Source organism: Trichoplusia ni, unplaced genomic scaffold (assembly GCF_003590095.1).
Source record: "Trichoplusia ni isolate ovarian cell line Hi5 unplaced genomic scaffold, tn1 tig00004078, whole genome shotgun sequence".
In the NCBI taxonomy this organism is placed as follows: Eukaryota; Metazoa; Arthropoda; class Insecta; order Lepidoptera; family Noctuidae; genus Trichoplusia; species Trichoplusia ni.
This window is the reverse complement of record NW_020800504.1, coordinates 38,160-48,856: the sequence shown is the minus strand read 5'-3', so window position 1 is coordinate 48,856 and position 10,697 is coordinate 38,160. Positions and strand designations below refer to the sequence as shown.

Sequence of the window (10,697 nt, the reverse complement as noted above, 5' to 3'; positions counted from 1 at the left end):
ACGCGAGTACTTTCGCCTCCAGGTCCCAGGGCGGGGATCCGGCCAGTACGCAAGCCGCCTCGTAGGAGATCGTGCGGTACCCGCGGACGACTCTGACGGCCATCGCCCTCTGCGGTTACGCAGAATGGCGAGTGTGCCGGCCGTCAGGTCCATCGCCCACACAGGGGCCCCATACAGGGCCATGGACCGCACGATTCCCACGTACAACCGCCTACAGGCGGTGCTCGGGCCCCCCCATGTTGGGAAGCAGCGTTGAGAGGCGCGCCCGCCGCGCCCAACAGCTTGGGCGCCAGGCGCCGGAAGTGGGGTCCGAATTCCCATCGGCTGTCGAGCACCAATCCCAAGTACTTCATGGTGGACTCGACAGCTATCCGGGCCCCACTGACCACGATGTGTGATCCCCGGCGCCGGCGCACGTCGGGGGCCATGAAACACCATGGCCTCCGACTTATTCAGGGCCACTTCTAGGCCCAGGCGCGGATGCGGTTCACCACCTGTGACACCGCAGCCGTGGCTATCAACGCCGCCTCCCTGTGCGAGCTCCCCCGGGCTGTGACTAGCGTGTCGTCCGCGTAGCACGTCAAGTCGGCGCCCGACGGGAGCTCGCCTCTCAGCACCCCAGTCGTAGCCGATGTTCCACAGGAGCGGCCCCAAAACCGATCCCTGCGGAACACCGCACGACATAAGGTGCCGACCAGCACCGTCACGTCCCCGATAGGTGACGCACCTATCCTCCAGATAAGCCCCTACTGTACGACGGAGGTAGGGAGGCACACGATGATATTTAAGGGCCTCCCGAATACAACTCCAGGGTAGGGTGTTGAAGGCGTTGGAGATGTCCAACGACACCGCCCAGCACCACCCCACCCCGGGACACCGTCTCCTCCGCCAGGGCCCTCACGCGCATGATGGCGTCTATGGTGGGAGCGCCCCCGACGAAAACCAAACTGGTTGTCGTCCAGGTCCGGCCCCTCTTTGCACAAGTGGCTGACGAGGCGATCTGCGATGATTCGCTCGAACAGTTTGCCCGCCTCGTCTAGCAGCACTATGGGCCGGTATGCGGACGGCGAGTCCGCGGGGCGCCCCTCCTTTTTGAGCAGGACCAGCCTCCCCTCCTTCCACAAACTGGGAAACTGACCCCCGCTCGAGGCATGCCGTGAAGAGCCCCCTCAGCTGGGGCTCTAGCTCCTTCAGAGCTAGGACGAGAGCACGACCGGGAACTCCGTCGGGTCCGGGCGCCGTGTTCTTCGCCCGGAGTCGCGACACGGCTGCTCTCGTCTCTTCTTGCGTCACCTCGGGGACATCGGTGCTCTCCTCATCAGGAGAGTCCGTGGCTGAGGGCGAAGCCATCGCCGGGGGAACGTGTCCCGTCCGCTCAGGGAAGAGGGCCGACACCACCGCCTCTAGCAACTGGGGCTGCATGCCCTGGGCCACTGGGGGCGCCCAGGACGCAACTTGCCCCGTACCCAACGGTAGGGGCGCCCCCACGGATCCCGGTCCAGGGACCCCAGCAGCTCCTCCCTGGCACGCGACTTCGAGTCGCCGATGGCCAGCCACAGAGTCTCCTTGGACGCGCGGTACACCTCATACAGCGCGCCCTCCTCGACGGGATCCCGTCGACGTCGTCTCCGGTATCGAGTGTACCGGCGGCGAGCTGCGACGCACTCAACGCGCAGCCGCGCGATCTCGTCGGTCCACCAGTACACCCGGCGCCTTGCGGACCGTTGGCTTACACGGGGCATGGACGCGTCGCAGATCTGCGTCATCGCCCCGCGAAACCACAGCGCCACCGCTTCGACGTCGACGGGGCCGTCCGTCGCCGACTCCCAGATCCAGGACTGGACTAAGGCAGCTTCCTCGAGTAGTTCCCTGTCGATGCGCTTGAGCGCCCATCGGGGGCCGTCGTTGATCGGGGTTGTTGGATGGCGGCCGTTTGCGGTCTGGGCGGAGACGTCGAACCGGATATAACGATGGTCCGATAACGTCTCCACCTCCACGGCGACACGCCAGTCGCGGACTCGGCCGGCGACAGAGGGGCTTGCGAACGAGACGTCCACAATCGACCCGCCCCGCTGCCGCACGCACGTGTATTCCGAACCCCGATTCAGGATGACCAGACCGGTCGTCACCGCCCACTCTTCCAACACCTCGCCCCGAGAGTCAGTGACCGGAGATCCCCACGCCGATGACTTGGCGTTGAGATCCCCGAGCACCAGAACGGGACGAGGGTGGTAGCGGTTCACGACGGCGCCCAACTCGACAAGGAAACCCTCGAAGTCGGCAAGACTCTTGTTGGGGGAGAAATACGCCCCCACGACGGCGATGCCGTCCGAAACCGCAGCAACCCAGCCGCGGCCCCTGGACGGGTCGATCAGAGTCCCGCCAATAATGGCCACCGAACCGTCAGCGCACCCCAACCAGTTGTCACGGGCGGGGACGAAGTACGGCTCGGCGACCACAGCCACGTCGATCGACCACTCTGCCATAGTCTGGAGTAGAAGATCCTGAGCTCTGGCAGAGTGATTGATGTTGCCCTGGAGGAAATGGAATTGCGCCATTATTGACAATCCATTTCCCCGGCAACAGTCCCGGACCGGGAGTCGGTCGCGGAGCTACCAGCCTGCGGGAGCTGCGAGGTTACCCCGGCAGGCTTGGAGCTCCTCTTCCCTGCCTTTTTGGCAGTGCTGGTGGGCATGCCACAGGCTCCCCCGCCCAATCTGTGTCCCGCCGGCTTCCCCGCGGCCGAACACAGGCAGCAGTTTAGCGCGGCGGAACACTGGGCCGCCTTGTGACCGGGCTGACCGCAGCGATAGCAGAGATCGCTGCGGTCTGCTGCGGAGGTGCACTTTGCCCGGACGTGCCCCTTTTCCAGGCACCGGAAGCACCTCAAAGCCCGGGGTTGCAGGAGTTTTACCCTCGCTGCAACCCAGCCCACCTTCACTTCGCCAGCTACGGCGATCTTCTTCGCCGACGCCACGGGGCACCGAACCCAGACTGCGCCGAGTCCAGTGGCGTCGGTGCGTATGTCGCCGGCCCGCACCCTATCCGGCGGACACTCTCCGCTACGGGCAACGGCCGCCACCACTTCCTCGGGGGTCACGGAATCATCCAGACCGGTGATCCGCACCTCTGCGGTTTTCACCGGTCTGGAGACCCGGACGTCCTCGGGGTTGAGGACCTCCCTCATCTTGGCGGCCAGAGCGTCCGCCTTTTCGGCGCTGCCGCTCGCAGCACCGGCCACCTCGAACAGCCGCGCACCCGTGACGGTCTGCCTGACGGTGACGGACTGGAGGCCAAGATCTGACAATTTGATCTTGGCCTTGGCCTCGGCAATGACCGACTGGTACGTAACGCCGCGCTCCGCAGCCCCGGGCTGCAACGTCAGCGTCACGGCCTCGGAACGCGGGGCACGCACCGTCGGCCCTTTGCGACCGCCTTTGGCAGTCCGTCGCGCAGGCTGCGTAGCCACCTTTGCCCTTGGCGTAGGGCCTGGGGCGCGCGCTGCCGCTGAGTCCGCCTTTGCGGCTTTGCGGGCCTTCTTGCGGCCCACGACTGTCGCCCAGCTCTCACCCTTAGAGCCGGCCGTCGTGGGCTGAGCACTTGGCGGGGCTCCCTCCCCGGGCTTTTTGCCGCCCCCCACGGTTAACTGATCCTAAGCTAAGCAGAGCTTGTGTTATGGTAACCAAACAACTGATAAACTTACTTATATATTTCTAAATACATGCATATTATTACACCCAGACACCAGAATAAATGATCATGCTCATCACACAACATTTGTCCTGGGCGGGAATCGTACCCACGACCTACGGTATAGCAGTCAGGGTCACTAACCACTAGACCAACAGGCCCGTCATTGTTCACATCATTGAAATTTTGCAGTTGACGTTTAATTTTAAAAACAAGTGAGGTGTCATCTGCGAATAGTAAAATTTTATGATTTCCCCTTATATGAAAAAGCAAATCATCCATACTAATATTATAAATGCGAAAGTATCTCTGTCTGTCTGTCTCGCTTTCACGCCAAAACTACTGAACCGATGGCAATGAAATTTGGTACATAGATTGTCTAGAGCCTGAGGAAGGACATAGTATACTTTTCAACTGGAAAAAGCGTTGTGCCTTAATAAGGTAAAGTAGTAAGGTCCATAGGCTTCCGGCCTACCCGCATTGGATTAATCAAAGATATCAAACTTGACATTGAATAACTCACAGAACATATAAAGAAGGTTAGAACGGCCTTGTGGTCGGGGCACGCGCGCCGCGGTTATGAGCAAATGCTCAATATCAACCGAATTGTACTTTACTTGCGCTCTTGTAGTGACAGCGTACGTAAACTCCGCATAAAATATTAAATTATACCGTCCTACGCTATTATAACGTGTCGGAAAAGAAGCCAGGTGTGTAGTGTAGCACGTGAAGGGATTTCTTTCCACCGGTAAGTCCAAAAACTTTAAAATACTTGTGATATTTGTAATTATAACATTAGTATTATGAAGTTTGTAGACAAAAACGATATAATCGCAAGCTGACGAATAGTAATACATTGCTTGCAATAGATGGGTACCATTTTTCACTACGTGAGCGATCGCGCAATGCATTGCGTACCTTGCGAGAGTCCCGAGTACCGAACCAAAGGTTCAATTCCACGAAATTTATGCATATCGATAGTGCTGTGCCAATTTGTAAACAATGTCGATAATTACTTTGATACAAATGATTATTATCTAAATGGTTATTAAATATATATTATTTATTTATTATAGTACACTTTATAATAAATAAATAATATAAATTTCTAAATACACCCAGACACAGAACAAATGATCGTGCTCATCACACAAACATTTGTACTGGGTGGGTATCTGAAAAAATTGAAACTGACTTAATATAATAATATGATTTAAATGTTTTAGGTTTCCAACAGATCCAGGTATAAAGAACTGTGGATTGAAGCAACTGGTAGAATTGATTGGATACCTACTAAATGTAGCACAATTTGTTCGCAACATTTCGATGATGATAATTACGTAACAACAAAGTCAGGAAAAAGGAACTTAAAATCAGGCGCTTATCCGCACAAATATATTGTTATGTATTGTTCAGTAAGTAAACTGATTTTATGTTTTAGACATTTTTATTTCAGTGACCTCGAATTAATTTTCTGTCTAAAAATGGCGACATTTAAATAATCTTTCGTAAATTTCTACTTTCTTAAAATTTATGGTAGAAAACGAAGGAAATTCAAAATTATGCCTTCTCCGTTTAGGTTTTCATAATTCTTTGATTACTGCTAATAAACAATTTATTACAGTCATCACTATCATCTACCAGTAAAACCGTAACAAAAGCTGTATCTACTCCCGAAATAATTCCGGGTGCATCTAACGTAGATGAAGAAACAAGCCAAAATATGGTAATACAATTTTGCATTTTTGATACTGATTAGATACATTTACGATAAGTACAAACAGTCACGTTGTTTTTATATTACAGCAGACTGTGGATGACAAACGAACTCCATCTACACAACGAATAGATAAATCCATGAAACCACGAAGCATTCAGGTAAAAAAGTATTTTGTGCTAAATTACACGCACATACCTACAATGTTAAGTAAACTGTTGACATCTGTGTATATGGTTTTGAATGTGCTAACACAGTTACCAAATAATTTTGACTACTTTTTATTTACAGCAACAGTTATTATCGCCTTCAAACGCAAATACACCTCGAAAAAGAAAACTACAAAACATCATTAACACTAAGGAACATATCATTAAGAAGCAGAGATTACAAATAAAAAGAATACAAGCCCAAAATAGAAGATTAAAACTCAAAATTAATAAAATTGAAGACATTTTAATTAATATTCAAGAAAAGTTTTGTTTGAAAGATGAAGACACGAATATTCTGAAAAATATTAATTTACAGGTATGACAAACACTCTTACTCTATCCGCGATCGTATTTTGTATGCCGTTGTCGATCGTTTTTCTCGCTTTCAATATTAAAAAGCGTTACTATTCTTTTCTTTATCAACAGGCTCACGAACTGACACGACGCATGGTAACAAAAAAGTCTGGAGGAAAATCCCAACAAAAATATAGCCCAGCGCTTCGTACCTTTGCGTTGACGCTACATTATTATTCACCGAAGGCTTACGATTACGTACGTAGGACGTTTGATTCTTGTCTACCAGAAAGGCGTACACTTAGAAAGTGGTACGAAAAAATCGGAGAAGACCCAGGTTTTACTAAAGAATCCTTATAAGCTTTGAAACAAAAAGCCAAAAACACAAATTACACCATTATTGCGGGGTTGACTATTGACGAAATGGCTATACGCAGACGTATCGAATATGACGGTGAAAAATTAGTTGGACACGTTGATATCGGTACTGGCGTTGAAGGAGATCATGTTTTAGAAGCTAAAGAGGCTCTAGTTTTTTTAGTTACAAGCGTAAAATGTAACTTTAAAGTTCCTATTGGTTATTTCCTTGTGGATGGCATAACAGGAAGTCAGCGTTCTGACTTCATTCTACAATGTTTAGAGCTTGTCCACGAAACTGGTATAAGAATTATATCTTTGACTTTCGATGGATGCGCTGCAAATATAGCAATGGTGAAATGTTTGGGTTGTTCTATAGAAGATCGAAGAATTACTTTTAACCATCCTGTAAATAAAGACCCAATTTTAGTAATGTTGGATCCGTCTCACATGATCAAACTGTTGCGAAACGCTTTTCAATGCTATAAAACTTTTATAGATCCAGATGGCAATAAAATACAGTGGAAATTTTTGGAAGAACTAAATCAGCTTCAAGAAAGAGAAAATTTCCATTTAGCTAACAAGCTACGTTACCGTCATATTCATTTTCATAATCAAAAAATGAAGGTTAAGCTCGCAACACAGCTATTCAGCCTTAGTGTAGCGGATGCTATAGACTTTTGTTGCAATGATCTTAAACTACCTGCATTTAAAAATAGTGAAGCAACATCAAATTTTTTGAGGATAATTAATAATATGTTTGACATATTCAATTCCCGAAGCTCATTTCAATTTAAATTTAAAAAAGCGCTTACGGAAATTAATTCCATGGAACTTTTAGTATTCCTGGACACAGCAGTCGATTACCTATCACGATTAAAATGTCTCGACGAGAGACTGTTAATACAAAGCCCGCAAAAAACAGGTTTTATTGGGTTCATCGGTTGCGCCGAAGCAGTAAAACATATTTATAATCATATAATACGTACACAAGTACTTGTTTATATGCCAATGTATAAAATTTGCCAAGACCACCTCGAGATGCTCTTTGGCAATATAAGGTCACATGGTGGAGCCAATAATAACCCTACGGCGCGCCAGTTTAAGGCAGCAAATAAGAAACTACTAGTGCATATCGAGATTAAGGCTCTCGAAAGTGGAAATTGCTTGGCTCTGGAACATATTTATATCCTGAATTGCGCATCATCGCCTATAGAACGCATCAATAGAACAACCAACGATGGGTTAATGGAAGACGGAATTGATATGGTTTCTCAAAAACATGATGATGAAGACATAAATTTATTTTTCCAAAATATTTCTGATTTTAGCCAACAAATTATAAGTCACATTGCGGGATATATAGCACATATTTTAATGAAAAAAATTGATTGCGACATTTGTGTTGGAGCACTATTATCAAGTGAAATAAATTCCGACCATAAATTTATAGTAGCAAAAGATAAAGGTGGTCTCTTGTACCCTTCGAAAGAACTGATACAAATCTGCAAAACATCTGAAGCAGTTATAAAAAGGTACACCGAAAACCTTCGGAATATTAACAAACATTTGTTAACAGCAAAGATTATGCGCAGCTTCGTTGGGACTGACTTATTTAAATTTAAATTTTAAATTTAAATTTATTTATTGTGTAACTAGGACTAGATTACATGACAGTAGTTTTATGACAGTATAGGCAGGCACAGAGTTAGTATTAATCTAGTTAATGGGTTGAGTACTGTTCTCCTAGATAGGCTACAAAATAGCCTGTGTTTAGGAAAGACAGTTCTGGTCCCAAATCTTAGTAGAAGACAAAACTGTTGCACGTGTTATGATCAAAAATAACATATTAAGGTTTGTAAAATTTTAAATCAAAATTAAAATGTACTGCCGGTAATTGTAGCAATAGGATACCTTTCTTAATTCTAGCCGGTATTAAACTAAAGAAAAATAAAATAAAAAATAAAATGGAAAGTTAGTGTTAGTACAGTGATATTATGTAGTGTGTATGTGAGTGTGTGTGTGTGTGATGTCTGTTTGATATTGTATTTGGTGTGTGATTATTTTATTTGTGTGTGGTGCTTGTTTTCGTGTAAGTGTGTTGTGATAGGTATGTGACAATAGGTAGTAAAATCATTTATTCAGGAACACTTCAGTTTCATGATAGTTAAGTTTTTGTAGGTGCGTGCGAACAATCTTTTTGCAATGAAAGTAAGTTGAGCCGTATATAGGGATTATTGCGTTAATTTTATTGTAAAGTGATGGGCCAAGGTAGAGAGAAAATTTTTTAATAAAAGACGTATGGGCAGGTGGAATAATGCAGATTAAGTCCTTGCGGCGCTTGGTGATTTGCCGGAAAGGTGTTTTTGTGTGTTGCAATAGAACTATGTGCAGAATATATTGTTGTCTAACATTAAGTACGTTACACAATTTGTAGAGTTCATTTGTTGGAAATAATATGTTTCTAAACGTGGCCACTTTCAGAATAGCCCTGTGTGCGATCTCCAGAGGATTCAGAATGGTCTTTGCAGCACCACCCCAACAGGAAATACAATAGATTAGTAAAGATTGACACAGTGCAAAGTATACGGTTCGGATGACATATGGGTTTGCTACATATCGTAGGGTTTTAAAAATGTACATTAACTTGCGCATACGGCCGGAAAGAGTTCTAATCATAATCATAATCATAATTCTTTATTTGTGAAACATAGGTTTTACATAGGTCTTATAATATAAATTGTTAGTACCACTATGTTCTACCTTTTACAAGGTGTACAAATTATAAATGGTAAATACATGCATAAATTAACAAACAGACGAATTTATCAAATATACATATGTTGTCTCGATGTCATGTCAATAATATAATAGAAAAAGTATTACTAGTTATTTTTTACATTACATATTTTATCTTAATTATTTTCTAACATTTGCATAGTCACCTTATGATATCAATGTCATTTAAATATTCCTCTACTGAATAGTATGTCTTTTCAATTAAGAATGACTGTAGTTTTGCTTTGAATGATTTAGTATTTTCAATTGATCGAACACATTTTGGGAGTTTATTATAGATTTTTATTGCCATTGTGAAGATACTCTTGTGTAATAGGGCTGTTTTCGCTGGAGCCAAGTGCAGTGTACCGGCTCTACGATCGCTACTTACTTCTGAAAATTTGGTCCAGTTGCGCTTTACAAACATTGCGGTTTCAAATATGTACATAGACGGCATTGTTAACAATTTCAGATTTTTAAAATGAGGTTTGCAAGTATCAATCATACGTAGGTGACATATGGCTCTAATGCAACGTTTTTGAGCTTTAAAAACAGATTCTTTACCAGTTGCATTCCCCCAAAATATTATGCCATATCTCAGTGTTGAAGCGACTAACCCATGATATGCTGTGAGAACTGTAGCTTGATTTGTATTTTTACTTAACATATATAGCGCATACGCATACTGATTTAGTTTACTGCAAACTTTGTCAATCTGTGTACTCCATTTTAAAGTGTTTTCTATATATATTCCGAGAAATTTGGTTACATTAGACTCATTAATTTTTTTGGAATTGTATTCGATATTAAGATTTTTTCTTTTGTTTACTGTTTGACCGAAGTTCATAAATGTAGTTTTGTTTAGGTTTATTTTTAAGTTTTGTTGTTCTAGCCAAGTTACAAGAGATGTCAGGTTAAGGTTTATTTCTGAATCGGTGGTATCAAAGTTGTCATTGTCAAACACTACTGTACTGTCGTCAGCAAACATTGTCATGGGAAATTTTGTTGCTGATGGAAAATCATTAATATATATAATAAAGAGCAAAGGGGCTAGAGTGCTTCCTTGCGGAACTCCATGAATTACAGTTCGCATGTCCGATTTATAAGTAATTAAATTTTTAGATCTATTAGAAACTTTATTAATTACTGTCACCTGTTTACGATTAGTTAAGTATGACTCTAATAGTTTCGACAAGTTTCCTCTGACTCCATAAGCGTAGAGCTTACTTATAAGAATTTTGTGGTCCACGTAGTCGAATGCCTTTGTCATATCCATGTAAAGGGCTTGTACAGGAAGGCCTTTGTCAACTCTAGTCATTATCAAATGGAGAAAATCATATATCGCCACATCTATGCATTTGTTTTGTCTGAATCCGTGTTGTACATCCGTAAATAAATTATACTTTTCAAAAAAACTATTTAGGTTATTACTTATTACTTTTTCAAATATTTTTGAAAATACTGAGACTAGAGCGATAGGCCTATAACACGACATGTTTTCTTTATCCTCTTTCTTAAATAGAGGTTTTATAACTGATACTTTTAGTTTTTCTGGAAAGATGCCACTTACAATGCAATTATTTATTAAATAGCTTAGTACAGGGGCAATAAGAAAGGACACGTATTTTACTATATTAGTGCTGATATCA

At 44.7% G+C, this 10,697-nt stretch overlaps 1 protein-coding gene across 1 annotated transcript in view; it reads right to left on the bottom strand.

The window, feature by feature from the left end:
• Positions 1-915: 915 nt before the first annotated feature.
• Positions 916-10,697, bottom strand: part of LOC113508189 — a 32,840-nt gene continuing 23,058 nt past the window's right edge. Inside the window, exons 2-4 of the mRNA XM_026891146.1 lie at positions 2,642-3,652; positions 1,467-2,534; positions 916-1,425 (exon numbers count right to left, since the gene is read on the bottom strand). Of these exons, the coding sequence (XP_026746947.1) occupies positions 916-1,425; positions 1,467-2,534; positions 2,642-3,652 (2,589 nt within the window). The remainder of the gene's footprint in view (positions 1,426-1,466; positions 2,535-2,641; positions 3,653-10,697) is intronic.